The 26,529-nt window shown below is 42.7% G+C and overlaps 1 protein-coding gene across 1 annotated transcript in view; it reads right to left on the bottom strand.

Annotated features, from left to right (window-relative positions):
* The window catches only part of CDHR3 (cadherin related family member 3), a 55,961-nt gene extending 29,953 nt beyond the window's left edge, over positions 1-26,008 (bottom strand). Inside the window, exons 1-6 of the mRNA XM_053251919.1 lie at positions 25,936-26,008; positions 23,014-23,216; positions 21,075-21,243; positions 9,931-10,022; positions 5,956-6,053; positions 3,468-3,572 (exon numbers count right to left, since the gene is read on the bottom strand). Coding sequence (XP_053107894.1) covers positions 3,468-3,572; positions 5,956-6,053; positions 9,931-10,022; positions 21,075-21,243; positions 23,014-23,216; positions 25,936-25,987 — 719 coding nt within the window. The 5' untranslated portion in view covers positions 25,988-26,008. The remainder of the gene's footprint in view (positions 1-3,467; positions 3,573-5,955; positions 6,054-9,930; positions 10,023-21,074; positions 21,244-23,013; positions 23,217-25,935) is intronic.
* Positions 26,009-26,529: the final 521 nt, after the last annotated feature.

Genomic DNA, 26,529 nt, shown 5'->3' with positions numbered 1-26,529 from the left:
CGAAGCAACCCCCAGGCTTTTTTCTCGGCTTGTTGCAAGAGGAGCCGAGAAAGAGCCATGGGCTGGGTGAATGACAGAGAAAGAAACCCCTGACAGCAAAACAAACCATGTTGCTTTCAGGTCATGTGTGGAGGGAATTCTCTGCTTGTTTTTGGAAGCATGGTTAGAAGCTTCCGTGGCTCCACATTTTGTCTGACAGGGCCCATTGATTTGATTGGTCATAGTCTACTTTTTGTGTATTTTTAAAAGGATGATGGAAAAGCTTTCTATATTTATTTATTTGTTTGTATCAAATGTTCATGCAACATTTCTACCCTAAACATAATAAATCAGCTGATGCTTTAGTTCTGATTTTGCTAAGAACAGAGATATCAATATCATGTGCAAGGTAGCTAGATTTATTTCATCTGCAATAAAAACAAGGAAAACAATGAGATTTAATCAATGCTGACAGTCACCTTATTAGTTTTAATTGTAGTTTGTAATACTTTATTTGCTGTAAAAAAAGAGCCCACTATTATGTAATTATGTTTATATAGTGGAAATTGTGATAGCCTGTGTTTCTACAATAAATTCATTTTGGATTTGAAAGCAAGCACCTAACTAGACAATGATGCATTTAATGCCACATCAGACCTTTTCTCTGAGGGAAAAGGCCCTCAGACCTTTTCTCGGGGCTGGCATTGTTGGGCAGCTGCCAAGTGTCCAGGATCCTCTGCTGATTCCCAAGATCCACTGTGCCCACAGCCTTCATGCAGAGTTACTCTGTATCAACAGAGTTACTCTCTTAGGGCCCACTCAAATAGGAAGGACCAATGGAAGGTGACAAAACCCTGGCCTGAGTAGCAACTCTGAGTCTGACCCATTGGAGGCAGGACCAGCACTCAACCCAGTCGTGGGCCTTGACACCAAGCCAGCGCCTGAAAGAATCCCCAAACTGGAGCCTGCTGAGAGAGCACCCTCAGAGTCTAAGCCCCTGAAGCAGCACCTACCTCAAATCTCAAGCTCCCTGAAGAGCGGGTCTCTCCCACACCACTGCACTCCCTGATATCTGATATCTGATATCTGACCACTGCACTCCCTGATATCTAGCACTGGCAACAGGCTAGATAGGATCAGATAGAGAGAAGACCCCTCTTCAGACATACAAAACAGGATGCTGTACTTGTATACAGAGTTCCAAGAAAGCATCAGCAAGCCCTGCCCTGGCCATAAGCATAATGGCAGTGGTTTCTGCGAGCAGAAGACTGGGGTGCCCCAGGCTTTTGATCACAGAAGCAACCACCATTACACTCCCAGTGCTTGCCTCTTCAGACAAATGCTGTAAGCATGGACAGGTGGCATGAGCCTTTTGGCATGTGAGCACTGGGACAGGGCTTACTGGTTAGCTCTCGGTGTGTTGCCATGGGGATATCTTAGGTGTAGCATGCATGCAAATTATAAATGCTATGTTATTATTGCTGTGTGGTCCAGATGTTAACAAGTATTGGAGACAGTATGAAGCCTTGCAGGATTTTATACCAGAGTGCTTGCTTTGAAGAGCAACAGTCATCAGCATTGCCTCCTACTCCCAACACCTTCAGATGCTCCAGAAGTATACCATGGTTGATGGTATTGAAAGCCACTGAGAGATCCAAAAGAACCAACAGAGTCACACTTCCTCTGTCAATTCCCAATAGGAGATCATCCATCGAACTGTCCAAGGCAGTCTGCACTCCATAGCATGCCTGAAAACCAGTTTGAAATGGATCTACATAATATCTATAGTCTATTATCTGTAAGATTACCCAGAAGCTCTGCAAGATTATCCTTGTAGTTAGATAAAAGTAAAATTGGCTTTTATAGTTAGAAAAAGCCCACATCTTTTCACCTAGCTCTCATCTTTCCACAATTCTCCATTTCTCCAGGAATTCATCTCCTGGACTCTGATTTTCATTTGAACTGCAAAACCCCTACAAGATGATGAACTGCTGAGAAGCAAATGATCTAGAATGCTTGGAAGAAAAATAAAACCTTTATTTATTATTTTTATTTATATATTTATCATATTTTTAAACTGTCCTATATAAAATCTCAAGGAGGTTTATAATTTAAACCAAACTAAAGCCTAACAAGTTGTTCTTGTAAGAACTAATCAACCTACTTTCACTGTCTCTACAACTGAACTAAATTTGGTTCTAATCAAGGTCCACAAGTTAGATCGCTTGCACCTCAAATGTTCATGCATCCACCATCTTGGGTCGGGGTGGATTACATCATTACAAACAACACCATTGAAGTGTCCCTGTGTGTCACTCACTACAATTGTATCAAAATTTGGTTCAAATCAGTTAGACAGTCCTCAAGTTAGTACACTTGCACCTCAAAAGTTCGCACATCCACCATCTTGGATTGCAGTGGATGACATCACCACAAACTACACCATTGGGGCATCAATATGTGACCATACAGCTGTAGCAAATTGGGTTCAAATCGGTTAGACAGTCAACAAGTTAATGCACTTGCACCTCAAAAGTTTGCATGTCTGCCATCTTGAACTGGGTTGGATGACATTGTCACAACCTATGCCATTGAGGTGTCCCTGTGTGTCCCTACAACTGTAGCAAATTTGGTTCAAATCGGTTAAGCGGTTCACAAGTTAGACCACTTGCTCCTCAAAAGTTTACGCATCTGCCATTTTGGATCGGGGTGGATGACACCTTCACAAATTACGCCGTTGAGGTGTCACTCACTGCCACTGAGGTGTCACTCACTGCCACTGTACATAATTTGATATAAGTCAGTTAGACAGTCCACAAATTAGCTTGTTTGCACCTCAGATGTTCACATGGCCGCCATCTTGAATAGGAGTTGACGACATCATCACACAGCATGTCATTTCGGCATCCCTATGTGTCCCTGCAGCTGTAGCAAATTTGGTTCAGATCGGTTAAGCGATCACAAATTAGCCCACTTGCACCTCAAAAGTTTATGTTTCCACCATCTTGAATCATGGTGGGTGACAGCATCACAAACAATGCCATTGAGATATCCCTATGTGTCCCTACAACTGTACCAGATTGGGTTAATATTAGTCCAGGCATTGCGAAATTGATAGGGAGGGGAACATACACGGGTGGACACATGGACACACACACAGAATGCCAGGTGATCTCATAAGCGTACTGGAAAGTAGGCTAAAAATAGTAAGTTGGTGGATCCCACCAGGGATCTCTCACACCATGTGCAGTTTGGCCCTCAAACACTGATTGATTGATTGATTGATTGATTGATTGATTGATTGCCTGATTGATTGATTGATTGATTGATTTGAAAATAACCGGTCAAATTTCAACCAGATTTGAAAATAACCAGTCAAACCTTGGCTCGCAAGTTTGTGAGAACTATTGAAAACTCATGGATCACTAATGCTCAGATAACAAAGCCTAAATACAAATGTTTTGATGCAAACAGAAATGTTCACTTACGTGATAAAGTAAGGCCATTCATCATTGATGTTTATTATATTGACAATCACTGTCCTAGTGGTATTCAGACCAAGGTGATCTGTCGCTGTAATGTTTAATATATAGCTGTAAAATCAAAAGACAGCTCAAGTATCATTTTTTGTCTTACATGCAATATATACAGGTGAAACTCGGAAAATTAGAATATCGTGCAAAAGTCCATTAATTTCAGTAATGCAAATTAAAAGATGAAACTGATATATGAGATAGACGCATTACATGCAAAGCGAGATAAGTCAAGCCTTAATTTGTTATAATTGTGATGATCATGGCATACAGCTCATGAAAACCCCAAATCTACAATCCCAGAAAACTAGAATATTACATGGAACCAAGAAGACAAGGATTGTAGAATAGAACAATATTGGACCTCTGAAAAGTATACAGTGTACTGTGCTTGATTGGCCAGCAAACTCGCCTGACCTGACCCTATAGAGAATCTATGGGGCATTGCCAAGAGAAGGATGAGAGACATGAGACCAAACAATGCAGAAGAGCTGAAGGCTGCTAATGAAGCATCCTGGTCTTCCATAATACCTCATCAGTGCCACAGGCTGATAGCATCCATGCCACGCCGCATTGAGGCAGTAATTGCTGCAAAAGGGGCCCAAACCAAGTACTGAATATATATGCATGCTTATACTTTTCAGAGGTCTGATATTGTTCTATTCTACAATCCTTGTCTTCTTGGTTCCATGTAATATTCTAATTTTCTGGGATTGTGGATTTGGGGTTTTCATGAGCTGTACGCCATGATCATCACAATTATAACAAATTGATTCAAAAGATGTGTTCCCAATGTAATATTGAGGGTGGAAACTGGTATGCTTAAGATGGAAACCCGGATGTGGTTTTCCATTTTGAGCTATTGGTTAAGGTTGTCTCTTTTCTCTACAGGCCTTGTTCACCTAATACTTATTGATAATTTTAATTCTAGTTGGAAGCTGTCAATATCCTGTCAAATAAGTTTATATGGCTTTAGTCCGGACGTTCTATTAGAAATGGGCTTCTCCCATGCAAGACTGTTACTAAAGCAGCGGATCTATGATATGGAAATGCAGATTGATCGATCTCTAATCTCCAAAGAAGTTTTTCTGGGATTACAAATGTATAATACTAAACCTGCGAATTACTTGGATAAGATTATGATTACTAAGTATCACAGGATGTTTACACTGGCCAGATTTAATGTGCTACCTTCAGCTGAACTAGAAGGTAAATTTAAAGGGATACCAAAAGAGCAGAGATTGTGCCCTTGCAGTTCTGGAGGAGTCTATTTTTCATATTCTACTCCGCTGCCTCTTTTATAGGGACTTACGATCTCGTTATATTTCCCCATTACTGGCTGATTTCCCAGGTCATACAGATGTATTCTACATCAATTATCTGCTCTCAGATCAGAAGAAGGAAGTAACAATTAAAGCTGCTAAATTCTGTGAGGCAGCTAAGAATGTTAGACAACAGATGGTAAACCAGATTATGTAAATTGGAAACTGCTGATCAGGATGAGATAATATTGGCTCTTTGCATATATTATTATTATATTATATGTATATTATTATGTATGCTTTAAATTTTGGTCTATGACCGCAAATAAACATGAAAAAAGAAAGAAAGAAAGAAAGTAGTCCCCATACTATACCACAGATAGGCCTAAGTACATTTACATGAAGTTATCATAGTATTATCTGGTTTATCCTTGCCTCAATTTCCTTCTCTTGTATTTGTTTTGAGATTGTGAGCCCCTTGGGAAAGGGACCTGTCTTCTTGTTTATTAAAGTGCCATGCTTTATAGTGCTATATAATAATAGTAACATGCCAGATAACAGTAACAAGTGTTTTAGTAAGAACTAATCTGCCTACTTTCTTTTCACTATCCGTACAACTAGACTAAATTTGGTCCAAATTGGTTAGTCAGTTCACAGATTAGCTCACTTGTACCTCAGATGTTCATGTGTACACCATTTTGAATCAAGGTGGATGGCATCATTACAAACTACGCCCTTGAGCTGTCCCTATGTGTCCCTACACCTATAGCAAATTTGATTCAAATCAGTAAGGCGGTCCACTAGTTAGACCTCTTGCACCTCAAACATTCACAAATCCGCCATCTTAGATCAGGGTGGATAACATCATTACCAACTACACCACTGAGGTGTCCCTATGTGTCACTCACTACAACTATACCAAATTTGGTTCAAATCAGTTAGCCCAGCATCTCAAAAGTTTACACATCTGCTGTCTTCAATCGGGGTGGGTTACATCATCACAAACTGCACTGTTGGGGCATCCCTACAACTGTACTCTATTTGGTTCATATTGGTCCAGGCATTGCTATGTTGATAGCAGGGGACACATACATGGACAGACACACACGGAATGCCAGGTGTCTCATATGCCTACTGGAAAGTTGGTTAAAAATAGTAGTTTACCATAGAAATGTACTTACAATCTTGGATCTGTCTCATAATCAAATTTCTTCAAGTTACTAAGGGTTCCAGTTGGAGAAACAAAGAATAGGTCTCGTGCAGGAGATGCCAGTGAATACTGGAATAAATAAAATTATTATGGGTCATATAGAGGACATTCAGACATAAACCACAGTTTAGCATTAACAAGCATGAGCCTTGGGCTCATGAGATACTCCTTCCTTCACTCACACAAAGTGACTGAATACTTCATTCTTGGTTTGAGGGCAAACCATTGTTTTTCATTTAATCCAGACCAAGTAAACTATGATATTTGCAAATCAGGACTGCAAACTACAGTTTGACTGGTTTGGATAAAATGGCAAACCAGGAGAGGAGAGGAGAATATGACACCAAAGCTAGAGGATGTTCATAACACTCTGGCTTAGCATTACAGCTGAATGCAGCCATACTAGAATATGAAGCAAATAACATATACAGAGGCGGGTCTCACGATCAGTGAGACCCGCTTTGTCCTGGTTTGCAGGGAGAGTGGGCTAAGCCCGCTCTCTCCGATTGGGCAGACCTGCCTGGGTGGCCGGATCGGCCGCCCATGTGACTGTCGGCTCTGTGACGGAGCCGGCAGGGGCAGGGGAGTTTGGGGGCCGTGTGGCCCCTGGAAGCTCCAGTATGTCCTGTGTAAGCACGCAGGGCATACTGGATAGACCCCCAAGCCAGGAGGCTGCTTTTCAGCCTCCCGCCAGCGGTCTACTCATGTGTAGCCACAGCATGGAGCCACACTGTGGCTACTCACGATCCCAAAAACCGGGTTAGTGGAGCTCTTGCTCTGCAAACCCGGTTTAAGGGGCAGGCTACTTGAGTGGGTCATCTGCTCAAGAACCACTGGGCTCGCAGCCGAGCTCGGTGGTTCCCATGATGGGACAAAATCAGGCTAGTGGAGGCTAGCCCGATTTCGTCCCATTATGTGAACAGCGTCACAGTCTATGTTTTTCCCAAATCATGGTCCCATCTGGCACTTCAGTCTCAGGTTTCTTTACAGGAAAGTTGGTACCTTATTAAAGAGGTAAACAAACGCTAACTCTCCAGCAATTAGTCTGGACACCCTACCCAGGAAGTTCCTCATCTCTGCCATTCTCTAACTGTGCCAAGTTCATATGTACGCCATTTTGAATCAAGGTGGATGGCATCATTACAAACTATGCCCTTGAGCTGTCCCTATGTGTCCCTACACCTATAGCAAATTTGATTCAAATCAGTAAGGCGGTCCACCAGTTAGACCTCTTGCACCTCAAACATTCACAAATCCGCCATCTTAGATCAAGTTTTTCCCTCCTCTGTTCTTAAAAACTCTGATCTTGCAGCATTGTAGCACTTATCCAGACGTATGTTTTAAAAATAAGCAACCTAAATTGTACACAGTCCAAGAGGGGGAAGCCCATGTATTCAGGAACTGTAGTACCAAAACACCAGAGGATTTTTAAAAAAAAAATAGGGACAAACAAATCTCCTAAAAATTCCAAGGAGCACCAGCTTCAATACACACTGTGGAAAGAGGCTGGAAACATGCACAAGCAACATATGGAACCCACTCCCAAAATTGGGCAAACAGCTGCTAGGTAAAGGAAAAATGTGCCATCCAGTCAATTTTGAATCCTGGCGCCTACAGAGCCCTGTGGTTTTCTTTGGTAGAATACAGGAGGGGGTTACCATTGCCTCCTCCCACACAGTATGAGATGATGCTCTTCAGCATCTTCCTGTATCACTGCAGGAAGTACCAGCAGGGATTCGAAACGGGAACCTTCTGCTTAAGGATCAGGCAAATTGATGCTCCAGCAACATGATAGCTAAACAGGAACTCCCAGGGCTGGTTTAGTGCCTTCACCACTGGAGACAAACACAACATGCCGCCCTGTTCCCTGGGCCAGAGTCCAGTGCTGATGCCAATTTGCCTTCCTCACTGATCCTGATGCCACCCCTCTTCCACCTCACCAGCCTCACCTTCTGGCCCAGGCTGCTGCTTGCTGAAGAAGTGAGAGGAGAGCTGGTCTTGTGGTAGCAAGCATGACATGTCTCCTTAGCTAAGCAGGGTCTGCCCTGGTTACAAATGAATGGGAGACTAGAAGTGCGAGCATTCCCCTCAGGGGATGGAGCCGCTCTGGGAAGAGCATCAGAAGGTTCCAAGTTCCCTCCCTGGCATCTCCAAGATAGGGCTGAGAGAGATTCCTGCCTGCAACCTTGGAGAAGCCGCCACCAGTCTGTGAAGACAATACTGAGCTAGATAGACCAATGGTCTGACTCAGCATATGGCAGCTTCCTAAGTGTAGGCAGCAGCAGGCATCCAGTGGCAGCTTCACCCACCAGCCTCTCCCCCCACCTCCACTGCTAGCTGTGCCGCACCAAACTAGACCACTTTCTCCTCTATCTGAAGAGGAGACAAAGAGGACAAGTTTGATACTGGAGCACCACCAGCTGTTCCAGCACCAACAACAAGAAGCCAGCAGATGAAGCTATCACTGGGTGCACACTGCCTGCCTGCAACAGTAAGCAGCATCATAGGCTAGAAAGCAAAGCGTGCCCCAAAACATGAGGCCAGGGTTGCGGGGGGCTGGGGATGGAGTGCAGGTGGGGGAGGGGAAGCCCAGAACAGAAGGCAGCAGTAGTAGCAGAGATGAGTTGGGGGCAGTGGCAACTGGCAGGTGGGGTGACGCCCATGGCAGGGTTTAGGCAGAGGTGCTTTTACCCCTGGACTTTTGGGCTGAAGTACAGGCTCTCCACAGCCCCTGGGGGCCCTCAAATCCTCTTTAGTCTGTCCCAGGTGGTGTGGTTGCCTGGCCAAGGATGATGATGCTTAATTTGCAGGGGAGGCGGGCCTCCAGAGGCCTTTAGGTCCAGGATCCAAAATTACCCAGCTGCACCTCTGGGTGTAGGGCGGAGCTCCCGCACTTGCCGTTCTGTGACACACCACCTAAGGCCATCGCCTCACATTTCCTCATGGGAGAGCCCCCCCCCGAGAGCTCCATTCTCAGGGGCAATATAGCTCTGAATACCAGATGCTGAGAAAGAGGAAGGCTGTTTGAGGGCTTCCCTGAGTTCACAGAAAGGCCACTACTGGAAACAGATCATTAAAAACAGGTAGAGCATAAGTCTGATCTAGCAGGGTTCTTCTTATGTTCTTAACATGTTGAGTGCCAATTTTAATTTTTAAATGGGGCTCTGGACCCCATGATCACAGAATCATGCTGGAAAATAAGGCCAGAATGAGGTATTTGGTAAAAAATATGTCCAGAGATTTCAATCATAAGTATGTCTTCCACAAAAAGAAAACACTTCTGTTTGCACAGGAAGGAGGAGATATTCACCATTGCTTCTTTCTGCTCCTCCCAGAACACCCTGAAAATCTGCTCCTAAAGGTTCGTGGGCCCTCTGGAGCATGGGCTGCAGCAGAAAGAGAGATTGGCAAAATTACCTTTCCACCACAAGTTATTCACTCCAGTGTAGAGCAGGTGAAACACTCTTGGGGTGTGTGTGTGTGTACTTAATTTCATTTATACATAAAAATACTCTTACTGCAAATGTTTATGATTCCAAAACCTAGTACCAATAAATAAATATTTTGTGGGAGGACAAAGAAAATTATCAAGAAACAACCATGTATATAGATCTTACTGAATCTGTGCTCTTCAGTATTTAGACCACACTACACGACTCTTCTTTTCACAGTGTTTTTTGTAAAGTTGTACTTCCAGCCAAACTGAGAAATACCCTTTCTTATAGAAGTTGGATTGTGAACATTCTATAGCTGGAAATTTTGTTCCCCAAATTGCAAGAATTCTGTTCAACAGAACATTCTGTATCCATCACACCAGCTCAGCCAGAGACTTCATCACCACAGATGCATTACGGTTCCTCTTTTTAACAAGATTTAGAATTTTTAACTGATTTTGTATCTACTAAAGCTAGTTCAAGTATCTCAACATGCTTTTACTTAAACTTACAGCAAGTCTTGTACTTGTTCCATTTTCATAATCAGTTGCATGAATTTGGTAAATAACACCTTCTTTTTCTTCCAGCATATAGATCACGACAGCTGTACATACAGAAATATAATCTACAGTAATTAAAGGAGGTTAGGAAACATATTATGCAAACAGATATGAACAAATTACACAGCCTGTATGGCATACTGACTATCAATCTGATGAAGTATACTAAATGTCTTGGATGAACTCCTGCAAAGCTTGCTGCTTAAAAAGAAAGACAGCTGAAGCACTAATGTTGTTGGAACTATTGATTACACTGGAAAAAAGTTTATACTTGGACTGAAGGCAAATGCAGGAGATGAAACTATCAATCCCAAGGCCCGTCTACTGCTTCTCTCTTTTTCTCTTTAGTGTTTTGATGGGAAATACCTTTTTTGCCTCTCTCTCTTGGACAAGAGAGAGGTCCTTCCTAGACCCTTAAAGGCTCCTAGTGAGCTTCTGATTCATGAACTTTTTTTCTAACTAGCTACAAGGTTTGGAGTTTAGGGATTAAGTCAGGGCATAGCAAGGGGAGAGCAGGGCTCGTGTTCATATAGTGAACATGGGTGGCCTTCGCACTTGCAGCACTGTGGTGGCACATGCACTCAATGCATCCCACTCCCTTCCAGGGGTGGATTAATGGAGAGGCAGAATAGGCATTTGCCTATGGCAGCAGAATTTGAGGAGCAGCAAATTTTGCCACTCCTCAAATTTTGCCTCCTCTTTCTGTGGGCAGTGGCAGCTGCTGCAAGGTGGAGTGGGCGAGGAGAATGTCCCCCCCTTTACTTTATATAAAACAAAACAACAAATATTTATGTACTGCTTTTCAACAAAAGTTTCCAAAGCGGTTTACATAGAGAAATAATAAATAAATAAGATGGATCCCTGTCCCCAAAGGACTCACAATCTAAAAGAAATGTTAGATAGACACCAGCAACAGTCACTGGAGGTACTGTGCTGGGGGTGGATAAGGGCCAGTTACTCTCCCCCTGCTCGATAAAGAGAATCACCACCTTTAAAAGGTGCCTCTTTGCCCAGTTAGCTGGAGTTTGAAAAGCTTGAAGGACATGTTCCATCACTGTAACCCGCTTTACGGGGGGCTGCCCTTGAAGAATATTCAGAAACTGCAGCTAGGCAAACCATTTTTGTTTAAGGTAAAAGGGCAGCAAAAGCCTTTTTGCCTATGGGCAGCAAAAAGCTTAATCCGCCCCTGCACCCTCCCCACCCCCATGTTTGCCTTCCCTCTTCAGTTGGCTGAACGCCTGCCTATCCAGCTGGTGCCCCTTCCATCGCCACTGCTGCTGGCTACCATGGCTGCCGCCCAGCTCCCAAGCCTGCTCTATTTCCATGGGCTCATTGGGAGTGCATGTGCACCCTCCATCCATCAGCCAATATGGAAGGAGCCCAGCCAATGGAAGGAAGATGGGCCTTGGAACTGGGTGAGTGGCTGAAGAAGACAGCTAGCGGCAGTGGCAGCAAGTGGTCGATGGAGGCAGCAGCAGCAGGGACCCTAGTGGAGGGAGGGCGGAGCTCAGCAGCTCCTCCTGGACACTCACTGGCTCCCAGATGCAGAGCACAACAAGTTCTTTGAACCTGTCCGCCCTATTATAGCTCTGCCCCTAGATTAAGTTCAGATTCAAGTTCAAGCCAATTGAGATGTTTCAAATTTAGGTTTAGCTCCAGTTCATCAAAAAGTCCCCTCTAAACTAGTTTTTTTTTTTAAACTGGAGATTCAGTTTGATTCCCTCGATAAAATTAATTATGTCCTAGATAATCGCATATGTAGTAAACAGACATAGGACTCTATGTAATCCCTTTCTTGAATGGCCAGATACATTTTTAGAGTGCTTGGATTGTTGTCTATCCAATTGAAATGTGACCAAGTCAACAGAATGTTAATATTTCTGCAGCTACTCAGTATTTACAATATCTAATTGCAACAAAAGGCACCATATCAATAAGAGTTCAAATTACTTCATGGAAAGCAATTGCTTATTTATTTTTAAATTGCCTTTCAAAACGTATTGTCCAAAATGTAGCTATTTCATAATTACAAAATTAAAGAAAAAACAAGTTTGACGTTATATGGATTTTGTGGAAATTAATGGGGGAAAACAGGGCAATATCTGTGAATAATCTCCTACAAATAATAATATGGTAAATGTTGACATTTACTGGAAAGCACTGAGATCTGAACATAGAAGAGGGGAAATCTTGGCATTTATCAGGAATTTTCATAGTCACCTAAGTGCCTCACTAAATCTCAGCTAGTACCCACAGTTCCAGCATCTACAGATAGAGGGTTACTATGCCACAAGTGACAGTGTGAAAAAGCAGGTTGATTTCTAAAGTTAAGACTATTCTCAATGCTTATGTGTGGTTTGCCAGGCTGGGATGCTGGGTCAAAGACACAGGCGTAGCATCCATTGGATAAGGGAGGACAAATGTCCCTGGGCCCGGAGGGTCAGAGGGCCCACAAGCAGAGGCCTCCTGCTTCTGTGGGGGCTCCCAGTGATCTTGGGGGCCACCCCACCACCATTTGCTGCCACTGCCCGCTGCCCCACTGATATTTCTCATCTTCACTGCTGGTGGATGAGGGTGAACCAAGCAGAGCAGGCCAACCCCTGCAGCAGCAGCGGCAGGGTGCTGCTGGTGGTGGGCCTCTCGTGCACACCTGCACAGTTTGAGTATGGATTTCGCATGCCACGGGGGATGACTAGCTCCACTTGGCTCACCTGCCCACCCCCCAGCGGTGAAAATTTATTATTATTATTATTATTATTATTATTATTATTATTATTATTATTTCTTGTTTACACAGTCAGACAGGTGTTATTGGCTGGTTTGTTTTATCCAGACATCGAGTCCTTCCCAAGGACCTGGGATGCCAGAATGTTATTGTCAGTTGTTATAGATATCGTTGCAGAATATAGGCTGTTCCCAGTAAAGCTGCTTTTTGTAATTGGCTGATGGTGATTTCTGTGGCCCCTATGATGTTGAGGTGCTCTTCAAGGTCTTTTGGAACTGCACCCAGGGCGCCAATTACCACTGGGATTACTTTGGTCTTTTTCTGCCACAGCCTTTCAATTTCAATTTGTAGATCTTTGTATTTGGTGATTTTTTCTATTTCTTTTTCTTCTATTCTGCTATCCCCTGGTATATTGCTATGTCGATTATTTTGACTTGTTTTTCTTTCTTCTCCACTACAGTGATATCTGGTGTATTGTGTGGCAGATGTTTGTCTGTTTGTAGTCAGAAGTCCCATAATATTTTTACATCTTCATTTTCTTCAACTTTTTCAATTTGATGGTCCCACCAATGTTTGGCTACAGGTAGCTTGTATTTTTTGCAGATGTTCCAGTGTATTATCCCTGCTACCTTGTCATGCCTTTGTTTGTAGTCAGTCTGTGCGATCTTTTGACAACAGTTGATTAGGTGGTCCACTGTTTCATCTGCTTCTTTACAAAGACGGCACTTGCTGTTTGTTGTTGACTTTTCTACTTTTGCTCTTATTGCATTTGCTCTTAGTGCCTGTTCTTGCTCAGCCACTATTGAACCCTCTGTTTCTTTCTACAAGTTGCCATTCTTAACACATTGCCAGGTCTTGGTGATGTCTGATTTTCCACTTATATTGTGCAAATATTGACCATGCAGGGGCTTATTTCTCCATTTTTCTGCTCGGTTCTTGACTTGTTCTTTCTTGTAGGCCTGCTTTGTTTCATTGGTGTTGAATAATTTTGCGTTATTGACCATTTGAAGTGCATCTTCTTCACTGTCCTTTATATATTCTTCAAAGCCTCTTTTCTCCTCCTCTACTGTTTGATGGACTTGTAGCATTCCTCTTCCACCTGAGCTGCGAGGGAGGTATAGCCTATCTACATCACTGAGGGGGTGCAGAGCATGATTGCTGGTCATGATTTTCCTGGTCTTACGATCCAGAGTCTCTAGCTCTGCCTGGGTCCAGTCTATTATTCCTGCAGTGTATCTGATAACAGGTATAGCCCAGGTGTTTATGGCTTGTATGGTGTTCCCACCATTGAGTCTGGACTTGAGGATTTTTTGAACTCTCCTGATGTATTCACTTCCAATTTTTCTTTTAACTTCAGTGTGTGCAATGTTATCAGCCTGGAGAATGCCCAAGTATTTGTAATGTTCTTTCTCTTCCAGGTTCTTGATGTTGCTTCCATTGGGCAGTTCTATTCCTTCTGTTTTTCTTATTTTCCCTCTGTTCATTATTAATGCAGCACACTTGTCTAGTCCAAACTCCATTGCTATATTGCTACTGAATATACGGACAGTGTTTAGCAGTGATTCGATTTCTGACTGGGACTTTCCATACAACTTCAGATCGTCCATGTACAGCAGATGGTTGATTTTATTGGATGTTTTAGATGTTTGGTATCCGAGGCCTGTTATGTTGAGTATTTGTGAAAGTGGGGTCATGGCGATTACAAACAACAGAGGGGATAGTGAGTCCCCTTGGAAAATGCCTCTTCTAATGCTAACCTGTCCAAGTGTCTTGCCATTGATTGTTAACTGTGTACTCCACATGCTCATTGCTTTTTTTATAAATATCTGAATGTTTTTGCTGACACCAGTTGTTTCTAAACATTTTATTATCCATGTGTGAGGCAATGAATCGAAGGCTTTCTTGTAATCCATCCATGCAACACTTAGATTTGTTTTTCTTCTCTTGCAATTTTCTAAAATCATTTTGTCAATCAGCAGCTGGTCTTTTGTGCCTCTGGTGTTTGGGCAATTTCCTTTCTGTTCAACTGGAAGCTGTAACTTAGTTAATAAGTGTTGCATCACTTCATCTGCTATTATTCCAGTTACCGTATTTTACGGACTATAAGACGCTACGGACTATAAGACGCACCTTAATTTTAATCCAATTTTTCAGAGTTTTAACATATTAAACTGTTAAAACATATAAGGCGCACCTGAATTTTGGCGGATATTTTTCGAGGGGAAAAGTGAGTCTTATAGTCCATAAAATATGGTAATAATTTGAACATGGTTGGTAGACAGGTTATCGGTCTATAATTACTTGGAACTGCACCTTTTGCTGGGTCTTTCATGATGAGATGAGTTTTCCCAGTTGTTAGCCATTGTTCAACATCACTGCCTTGCTAAATGTGTCTGAACTATTTTGATAGTTGTTTATGAAGGCTTGTTAGGTGTTTAAGCCAAAAGCCATGCAGTTCATCATCGCCTGGCACAGTCCAATTTTTAATTTTCTTTGCTCTTTCACTTATTAATTCTGGTGTTATTATTAGATCTTGCATTTGTTGGTTACATTTTTTGACCTCTTTCATCCAGCCTGCTTTTTTATTATAATCTATTGGATTGTCCAATAATTTCCCCCAGAATTGCACTGTTTCTTCTTTATTTGGTGTTTCTAGGTTTCTTGCAGTTTCTCCTTCTATGCTTTGGTAGAAACGTCTCTCATTCGACTGGAACTGGAGATTCTGCCTGTGTTGTGTAATTCTGGCTTCATACCTGCTAATCTTCTTTGACACTGCTGTTATTTGCTGCTTTATTATTTCCAGGACTTCTCTAACTTTCCTTGAATCTAGGTGGTATTTTTGGATCAGATACTGTTTGGTGTTTTCCTTCTTCAGCTTCTTGTCTTTCATATCTTTCAATTTACTAGCATCTGATCTAAGCCTGGAGATTTTATTTTCTAATCTAATCTTCCATTTAGGTGATGTACTGCTTTCTTTTTTTACAGGTCCACTGATCTTACAGGTGAAACTCGGAAAATTAGAATATCGTGCAAAAGTCCATTAATTTCAGTAATGCAAATTAAAAGGTGAAACTGATATATGAGACAGACGCATTACATGCAAAGTGAGATAAGTCAAGCCTTAATTTGTTATAATTGTGATGATCATGGCGTACAGCTCATGAAAACCCCAAATCCACAATATCAGAAAATTAGAATATTACATGGAACCAAGAAGACAAGGATTGAAGAATAGAACAATATCGGACCTCTGAAAAGTATATAGTGTACTGTGCTTGATTGGCCAGCAAACTCGCCTGACCTGACCCCATAGAGAATCTATGGGGAATTGCCAAGAGAAGGATGAGAGACATGAGACCAAACAATGCAGAATTGCTGAAGGCCGCTAATGAAGCATCCTGGTCTTCCATAATACCTCATCAGTGCCACAGGCTGATAGCATCCATGCCACGCCGCATTGAGGCAGTAATTGCTGCAAAAGGGGCCCAAACCAAGTACTGAATACATATGCATGCTTATACTTTTCAGAGGTCCGATATTGTTCTATTCTTCAATCCTTGTCTTCTTGGTTCCATGTAATATTCTAATTTTCTGAGATTGTGGATTTGGGGTTTTCATGAGCTGTACGCCATGATCATCACAATTATAACAAACTAAGGCTTGACTTATCTCGCTTTGCATGTAATGCGTCTGTCTCATATATCAGTTTCACCTTTTAATTTGCATTACTGAAATTAATGGACTTTTGCACGATATTCTAATTTTCCGAGTTTCACCTGTATATCCGAGCTCTTGTGTTGTTATTGTTGCTGCAATGTACATTAGTTGGTTTGTTTCTTGCAAATTATTGGTTGTTATTTCTGCAAGTGCAGCATTGACATCTTTTAATGCCTGAGCAAGTTGTTTTTTGGCAACTGTTTTTAGAGCTGGAATTCGAACCCTGGTGGTTGTTTGGTTCATGTGCTCAGTTATTTTTTGCTTTAGTTCTTTTTGCTTTTCTGTTAAACGGCATTTGGGTTTTTGAGGTGAAGGCAAAGGGGAGGTTGCCTGGTTTTGATTTTGAAACAGTTCAGCAACAGTGGCATCCTCAATTTCCGACACCTCCTCCACCTGCGCCTGAGCAACTTCTTCAGTTGGTGGCAATTCTTCTTCCATATCTTGAGCCTGTGTTGCTCTTTGCAGTTCTTCCAGCTCAACTCCTGTGAATCCTTTATTTCTTATTATGAATCTTCTCTGGTCTGCTAGCCTTTGTTCTGTTATTTCTGTATCTGGATGCTTCTCTTTCCAAATTTGGTACATTCTTTTTAAATAACCTCTTCTAGTTGGACTAGACTTGTAATAGCAGATCATTATTTCCTTGTTGGCATTTTTCGTATATTTTTTTCGGTTAAGCGACATTTCTTCCAGTAACTTTGCTGTCTCCAGCCCTGGTTGCTCAACTTAAGATCCTGAGTACTGTTGCCCACTTGCCACCAGATGTCCAGGGACTATAGCATCTCGCGCGGTCCTTGTTGACCCGGGCGACGACTGATCCGGTATAGATTTATTAAAGTTACATCTCACCATATTGTTGATGGGAGAGGCACTCTTTGTCTGGCTCCTCTGGTGAGACCTGTCCAGTATGGTTGGACCTCTGGCATAGCTCTCACCTTCCTCAGAGCACACAAGCCCCACAACCACGCCAAGGTAGTGCCTCACTGGGGGATTATTATTATTATTATTAGATTTCTATACCGCCCTTCCAAAAATGGCTCAGGGCAGTTAAATGAGAAATGAGAAATATTGGTGGGGCAGCGAGTGGCAGTGACAGTGGGGCAGCCTCCTACATAACTTGGAGGCCACCAAGGAGGCAGGAGCAGTGGCACAGCAAGGTATATTAAAAAAAAAACTAAGGGGGGGACCTCGTGGTGGCAGGGGGCCTCTGGGCGAGCGGTGCCACTGATGTTGGGGAGATGTGGGGCAACGTGGAGCTTGGTGGGGTTAGGTAGATTGCCCCACCCCTTGCATCTGATGTCAGATGCAGGGGGCGTGGCTTGGGGCATACATACCCTGGCCCCTGGGAAGCTTGCTACACCTCTGGTCAGAGTCTGAGGTGGCTGAAAAGGTCAGAGCAAGTGGTAAGAGAAGCAAGTTAAGGCAGCAAGCAGGGAACCAGGAATGCAAGAAAGCTGACTGAACAGAGGCAGGAGCTAGGAGCAACAGTAGAGCAGGATCATAAGTCTTGGACACAGGCTCTCAGGTGAGTTCTCAAGACAAGCTGTTGCACCAGAGAAAGTCTAGCTGTAACTAAGGTACTTATACAGGAGCAGAAAACTTCTTCCTGGAGCTAGCTAAGCCCCGGTTCAAGCACACAAGGCAGTCAGGCAGCTTCCTATGTCCTATGTTCCTATTGGCTTCTATAATACTTCCTCACAGGTCTTGGAGCAGCAAGGGGATCCTGTTCTTCAGTGGAAGGGAGAGCCGAAAACTGGGACTGAGTGAGTTCTCCTCTCCTGAAGGGTCTTCAGAGTTCTTTGTTGCTCTGCCATCTACCTCAAGAGGAGCTAACCCAGCTCTCTTGCCTTACTGACCAAGTATCTTGGCTTGGGAACCTGTACTGTTTGCTTCTGCTAAAGCTGCAGAACCTCAAAACATTTTGATAAAGCTTCCCTTGTAGCTTTGTTATATACATAGAGGATCCTGGATCCAAAGGATAGCCCATTGGCTTCTGTAATACCACTGTGATTTCTTTTTGAGCAGCCAGCAGACCTCCATATCGCACACTGCTTTTGAAACTCCCTTCAGTTTCAAAAGTGATTTGCCATACTGCTAGGGGAGCACAAGTCCCCTTGGGTGCTTGGAACTGTTTGCACAGTTTTGAAACCTGTCCATAAAATATTGAGATACATTGACGATGTATTCTGTTATTCAGCAAATATGTTCTTGATGTTATCTTGTTTTAATTAAGCCACCACAGTTTGACAGCTCATACATGCAAGAGCATTGATTTACTGCAGCTCCAATTACTGATGCATTTAAGAGTAAAAGGAACTCTTTGGTATAGGTGTTCCATGCTGAGTTTTCCCAGAGTTTCATAGTGTGACAATGCACTGTTATGTTTCCAGATCAAGCTCAAATATTAATTTTTTACTTGGAATTATGCCCAAATGCTAAACCACAGTTTCTGCTAACTTAAAAATTAGTGTTTGATTACGGTTCAACATTTCTATTGGAACTACCTCAGGCTAGTTCCTTTCTTATTCTGGACACACTCTGTCACCCAGCTATTTCAAAACGATCTATACGATCAATAGAGCTTTTCTTGGGTAACTTGCATTCATCACTACTTAATCCATCAGTTTTCAAACTGTTACTGCTAGCATTCCACATAAAACTAATTAATTATGGTTAACCTGCCAAGCAAAATGAATTAATTAAGGACTTCTCTGAGCCCCAGTGTAACTGATTCACTGTTCTGGCCTTTCCTCCTTCCCATCAGTCTCCAATGGGTGTGGGAGTAAGTGATTCTGCTTTGTCACTGCATTAGGTAGGATTGTATGATTCTATGCACAGGTCAGAAACCATGTAGGTTGAATGTGGTCAGAATCTGCATCTGCTGAATGCGTGGAGAGTGAGTGTGATGACATCAACTGCCCCTAACGTATTTCCAGCTTCCAAATGTTCATTGGCTCTGTGCACTTCTATGGGTGTGTAGTCTCTCTGCATGTGATATGGAACCAAGGGCAGGTCTAGGGTTTTTGGTGCCTGAGGCGGAGTTAGACTTTGGCAGTGCCCCACCCCCCAGCCAAGAAGTGCATTGCTGCTCATTTGTGAGGTCAAATGACCCACCTGCCCGGATAACCAGCAAATAGCAATAGCAATAGCACTTAGATTTATATACCGCTCTATAGCCGGAGCTCTCTAAGCGGTTTACAATGATTTTAGCATATTGCCCCCAACATTCTGGGTACCAGCCCCCGCTAGTTTGAGGATATGGTCAGAAAGAGTCTATTGTAGTGACAAAACTTCCGATATGAAAAATGCTGCTGTTAACTTGGAAACCCAGTCTGAGACCATTTCTTTTTGGATATGAATGGCAAGGAAGGCAATTCACATTCAAGAGAGGGAGTGCAGCTTATGAGATTAGCTTTGTTGGGGGCTGAAGTGCAATGGGCAAAGAAGACTGTATTTTGGGATACAGATGTGCAGGCCCTTTGGGGAGCAGGGTGCAGTATTACACATTGTCGCTCTAATGGCACTGAAGGGAAAAGATGTGACTAGCAAGCCAGAGGTTGCTGGTTCAAATCCCCGCTGGTATGCTTCCCAGACTATGGAAAACACCTATACTGGGCAGCAGTGATATAGGAAGATGCTGAAAGTCATCATCTCATACTGTCTGAGAGATGGCAATGGTAAACCCCTCCTGTAGTCTACCAAGAAAACCACATGGCTCTGTCATCTCCAGGAGTCTACACTGACTCAACAGCACACTTTACCTTGCCCTTATTCTTACATCGCTGTGTAGTACTTTGGGGTGCCATACAAGAGAGAGAAGGAGATTAACTGGCAGTGCTATTTTGTGGCACTGTTTATGCAACTGCCTAGGTCTGCCTAGTGGACAAGCCACATTTTTATGTGACCTGGGGTTCCCAATTGCATGGGGAGAGCCTGTGCATTTATTTATTTATTTATTTGATTTATATACCGCCCTTCCAAAATGGCTCAGGGCGGTTTACAATTAAAACAAACTTATAAAACAATGAAAAGCTAAAACAAATTAAAAACAATAACACAACAACTAACAATTTAAAAACATTTAAAAACAAAAATTAAACATTGTCCCCAGACCCCAGCTCAAGAAGACCCGTAGACTTAGTATGGAAGAAAAGGGCCACAACTTTGTTAACTATTACACAAGGCATGGCAGACTGGAACACCAGGTGATTAATCACCCTTAGAGAACAGTGCGGGCCAATAGAAGCAGGTCAGAACTCTGAAGTCCTACCCAGCAGGACTTATATACAGGTTGATTATATACAGGTTGATTCTTGTGCACGCAGAGTCAATCAGCTTATGAAAGTCAGGGAATGGAGTGAACATGTGCAACCCTTTCCCCCCTCCGCAAGTTCAGCTTACAGAGTTTCCAACAATATGAAAAGGTCTAATAATGCCCAATTCAGAGATGCAATGGAATTACTTGTTCAGATCAATGACATGTGGAAATACAAGAGTGGGTGCGCTTGTCTGAGTGTGGGTAATTTTTATGCACTCTAAAAGTAAACCTTTCCAGGTGCAAGTGAAATGACTCATCCAGTCTAATAAACAGCAACGGCATGCTTCCACCTTGGCTTTCTGAAGCTTGGGAAACATTAATTAACAGCAAATGTCTTACTTTGATTTGCCATATTGCCTCGAAACACAGGAGGTTCGTTTGCATCAAGTATTTCGACAGTCAGGATTTGTAGGTCATTTGCCCCAGCTGTGTCCTTAACAAAGATCTGCAAATCAAACTGGTGAGGCATAGTTTCATAATCTAGAATAGGCCTTCCAGTGGTAACAACCTGAAAGAAAAGTTTATTTATTATTTATTAGATTTATATACTGCCCTTCCGATACGGCTCAGGGCGGTTCACAACGTTGGTAAGTATCCACAAACAAGAAACTTAAATCTCAATTACAGGGCAAAATGAGCACATATAAAAATGGTGTTTCATTTCGCCCAAGAGTCCAGTATTTCAGACTTCATTTGGGCTTCATTTTACAGTACATGTTTCATGATTGTTCATGAGAGGTAATATATTTGGACACAATCCACTCACAGTTTCAGTCCTCTTGGTTTAAAGGGAGAGGGAAGCACTTGCTTAGCTCTTTCCCACTAAGATCGCTGTGACTTAAGCACATGCTTAACTTGTGCTAAATTGCACTCTTACTTTCTGAAATTAGAGATGTGCATGAACCGAGATTCGTGCACTGGTTCGATGCTGAACTGGTTTTGACAAGATGGTCAGCATGGTGTTGCTGACCATGCACATGGTGTCCGTGCATACATGTACACCATGTGCATGCTGGTGCTGCGTGCAGGCTCTTAGGGGCAGCGCGTTGCAGCAGGAAGCTACGGGGAGACATGATAGAGGTCTATAAAATCATGCATGGTGTGGAGAAAGTGGATAGAGAGAAATTCTTCTCCCTCTCCCATAACACTAGAACCAGGGGTCATCCCATGAAATTGATTGCCGGGAAATATAGGACCAGCAAATGGAAATACTTTTTCACACAATGCATAATCAACTTGTGGAATTCTCTGCCACAAGATGTGATGACAGCCAACAACCTGGATGGCTTTAAGAGAATATGTTTCTCGGGTTACACATGTTGGGGGAGGGGTGGATCTAACATGTTATGTAGAAATAGTCATGTAAGTATCTGTTTCCCTCCTTTGGAGTGCCAAAAGCAATACAATGTTGTCTCATTTGCACTGGTAAAATTAAGATGGAAATGGGTCTCCACATAATGCTGTTAACATTAGAGAGATGATAGCTCTATTCACATGACCATGAATAAGATGGTTGGAGGCAGTAAACGTATCAAGGTTCATGTGGACCAATGGGACATTCCCATCCAGTGTGCTCAAACTTCGGTAGCCTGAGTTTTTTACCTGATTCTTTTCTGAGGCAGGATGAAAAGAGGAACCATCCTACCCCGGTGTTTGCTCATGTGTTGGCATTTCCTTTTCTCAGCAGCTCCCGGCAGTAGACAACCATGTTTGTAAAAGATAGCTATGGCTACAGGGGCTGCTAGCTGCAAATGTGCTGCTCTCCACAGCAATTTCTATATTTTGTTCTTTGCAATGAATTGAATAGGGCTGGTCCCGCCTCCTGCTCCCTCATAGCCAATCAGAGGGTGGCTGCTGATGTCATGGGTGTTCCTGGTAGTGCTCCTGGTAGCACAATGCATGCAGAGAAGGTTCTCCCTATACTGGGACGACCTTCTCTGTTCCACGTTCCTGACCACCATGCTCATCTGGGTACGAGGTTTGTAGAGCCAAACGGAGGCTCTGATCTTCTGTTTGGAACCAGGTAGGAGCTCTCCCCCACCCCCCCACCCTGCTCAAACCACCCCACATGTTCATGTGAAAGGGCTCATTAAATAACAAACTAATGCTTGTTTTTCTTAAAATACAAATTCGAAGTAGGCAGCACTAATACGTTCCATGTTTTATCATTAAAGGAAAAGCAGACTGATAGTATAGCAATCATCCATCAATAGCCTGTAGAGCAAGTCACAATGCCTGTGACTAGGCAGAATGTTTTGGATCAAAGCAAAGACTTAACCTTGTACATGAGGGTAGATTCAGGGTTGATTCTGAAAGCTTCTGTGAGTGGGTTTGAGTTTATTATGACAGGATATCCTGTGTCCACTGTAGCATTTGATGGTGATAAGTTGACACTGAAGGTATATACCACAGTACCAGAGGGAGAAAGTTCTGTCACTTTGCCTGCGCTAGGTAAACCAACAAAATTCAGCGTGCTTCCCCCTGCAGATAACAGAGAAGGAAAACATATTATGAAGACGTTTTTTCTCAAGTGGCAAATTGGTCAAGGGTGGACACTTTAGTGTAACCAGCGGCTTCAAATCAAGGAGAAATACTCCTGCTTCCTCTCCCTTCTGCTGTTGTAAATGTCACACTCTTAAATATCAAGATCAGGACCAAATGTCTTAGAGAATGACATGAAAGCGTTAATTAGTACAGGGCTTTTGCAATACACCAGTATTCAAGCTGCAATTACTGTGCCAATGTTAGGAAGAAGACAGATCCCAGTCTGGAAACAAGGGCATCAGCTGAACTCTTATGCCATGGCCAAAACTGAACTTCTTAAACCCAACCCTATATGTACCACATGCAGCCCTGCTAGACTAACCATAACAAGAACATCTCTCTTCGATATTTGCAGTCATGAACTCGGCTAGTGCTTGTGAAAAAGAGATTTAAGAGATTAATTTCCAAGTGGTTGGATGTAGTGATTTTTTAAAACTAGAAGTAAAAGAGAGTCAGTAAGAAATGGCAATCCAATCCAATTGCAAATAGTTCAACTCTTCTGGAGAACAAAGTAACAATACATTCTCATTGCATTTCGGCCATTGCCATCTCTTGGCTGATGCAATCCATGCATGGTTAATATAGGGGTGTCATCAAATAGGACATCATGATTGGTGGGTGGCCATAATAGTTCTAGAGACTCTGTGGGAGTGGCCAACATTTTTGCTATGTGAGTTCTCTTTTCTACTACTATTGTTGTGTTTTTTCATGTGACTTCTAGTTACACTAGTTTAAACACTATAGAATAGTAGCGTAGCAGTAGTTATCTTACTGAACCTTAAAAACTGCTTTGCATTTGGCCAAGTAATAGTCATTTTGGTCAGCCAGAAGTACCCATCCATCCATCCATCCATCCACCAAATGTATATGTTACTGTTTCTGGCCATATATACCCTCAAAAATGACTTTCAGTTAAACCACTAAAAGCACAATTAAAAAATTAGCAATGCAATAAAAATAGATATCAAAAACTATCAAAATAGTGCCAGTATCAAAGCAATTAACATAAATATGTAAAACAAAATTTTGTAATAAGCTTTTTCCAGCTTGTTATAAACCACAAATGAGGTGCTTTGGCCCTTTCTAGGTTCCATCTGGTTCATGTTACCAACAATCACAATTGTGGGTCATAAAGTCACCACAGCTTACTTCTTATGCTCATAGAAAGGGTTCCTGCATGGGAAAAGTACCTGCCATACTATTGTCTGCAGCTGTCCACTACAGGACCCCAAAAGAAAGTCAAGGGGGTGGGCTAGAGAGAAGGCAGGAGCCTACCTGCTTCCCTCCAGATGACCATCTGCCCATCAGAGCTCTGCCGCCTGTGCGCCATGTTGGAAGTGGCAGTGGTGCACACGACCAGTGGGTGAGGTAGGAAATGGTTTGTTCTCCTCCTACCTCACTTTTAACTTGGTAGCAGATCTGGGCTACCCAGCAACAGAGCTTGGGAGAACTCCCGCTGTCACAGACTACCAGAGCTACCTGGGTAGAAGAGGGTTAACCCAGGTAGATCTGGTCATGAGAACAGCCTTATTATCTAGAGCAGGGGTGAGCAGATAGACTATTGGCCTTTCTGTGAGCCTTTCTTGATGGTAATTTCACCAGCTCCAATGTTGATTTCCACAAGGCATATTGCTGCCCATATAAATGCTGTTCATGTCATTCCACACTTTTCTACCACGAATAGCCCTCAAATCCATGGAAAAGGTAGAATTTTTTTTTAAACCCTTTTTGCTGGGTTGAATGTGGGAGGAGGTTTTGTGTGTGTTAGATTGCAACATGTAGATACTGTCAACAGATTTCCATGGTTGGTGTAGGTGGGACTATTACCTTCTCTGGGTGGTGAGAAGTACGTTTCAGGAGGGGAGGCGATGGTGCTGGGGATGAAATTCCATGTTGGCAGTGTGGGGGGAGGAGGGAAACCACCGCCCAGCTTGTTATGCCCCTACTGAAAGGTGATCGAGAATAAAACCAGCTGAATGAAAGAAAGAAAACCCTTTATCCTTATTTAACAATGATACTGTTTGCCTGAGCTGCCCACAGTACACATGCAACACTGTCTGTGGACAGCAACAGCGGACAGCCGCAGTGGGCAGAGAGGAAAGAGGAGGTGGTAATGTTGTGGATGGAGGAAGCATTAAAATAGCATTTTTAAATGTAGAAGACTGAGGTGTCTCTACAGGAAACGGTGCAAGAAACAATAGGGAAAATGTGAGCGTTTCAACAGTCCACCGTCACTTTGGATAAAATTAAATGAGCAAACCCACCAATCCTACTGAAACAAACTCTCTTGTTTAGAAAGGCTCTGTGGTAAGCCAGAGCCTGTGGTCTGCCCGTTGCTGGTATCCTTGCAGAGACTGCTGGACTAAGCAGACTTTGATCTGATCCAGCAAAGTGCTTACTGATGTTCTTAAACAAGATTGTATATTCAGGATGACTTAACAGGGATTAGGTATGGCCTGTTGCCCTGTAAATGTAAAATACTGGTGGACCACACAAGGATTCTCGCAAAGGACAACGATGGGGATGAAGAAAGCATGTAAGGCTGAAATCAGCCCATCACTGGTGTATGTGATCATTTAAAGCAATTCTGAGATGCAGTCCACAGTATATTGTTCCTTATCCTACAAACAAACAAATAAACAAACAGTGTTCTTACCAGATATTTCTCCCAGTAAGAGGATGAGACAGAGGGCCAGCATGTTCTGCATCTTTCTTCGAATGTAGCCATCCATGATCGGTTGATATATCTCCCTCAACTTACTTCAACCGTCACTGATCAATTTCCTCCTTATCAAGCAGTAGAAGGTGAAAAATCAAACAAAGGTTCTGCTGTAACTAGGCAGTTTCTAAAACATCAGCCTGTTTACCGTCCTGTGAATAGCTCACACTGACTCAATCCTTCAGCAAGTTAGTTAACTTTACATAGAAGAAACCTGGGAAGTGGGCAGGTGGGTGGGGGGAGAATATCAACAGTGCATTTTATATAAGTAGATATATGCAATTAAAGGGAATTCACGAGGCAGAAACTAGCCACAAATTACTGAAATATCTCTAAGGACTTTTAAGGAAGATTAAATAAATTTTCCTAGTAAACAATTTTTTAGAATCATTCCTACTGATGTTCAGAAGCCGATAGAAACAAGACACTGGCATCACTGTGTAATGCTCAAATGTTTTTCTTTAAACCAAAACATCACATCCCACTATGGATTTTTTGAACACATTAAAAGAGACAAGGAAAAAAACTGAA

Source organism: Hemicordylus capensis, chromosome 5 (assembly GCF_027244095.1).
Source record: "Hemicordylus capensis ecotype Gifberg chromosome 5, rHemCap1.1.pri, whole genome shotgun sequence".
Taxonomy (NCBI): domain Eukaryota; kingdom Metazoa; phylum Chordata; class Lepidosauria; order Squamata; family Cordylidae; genus Hemicordylus; species Hemicordylus capensis.
This window is presented reverse-complemented; position numbering and strand designations above follow the sequence as displayed.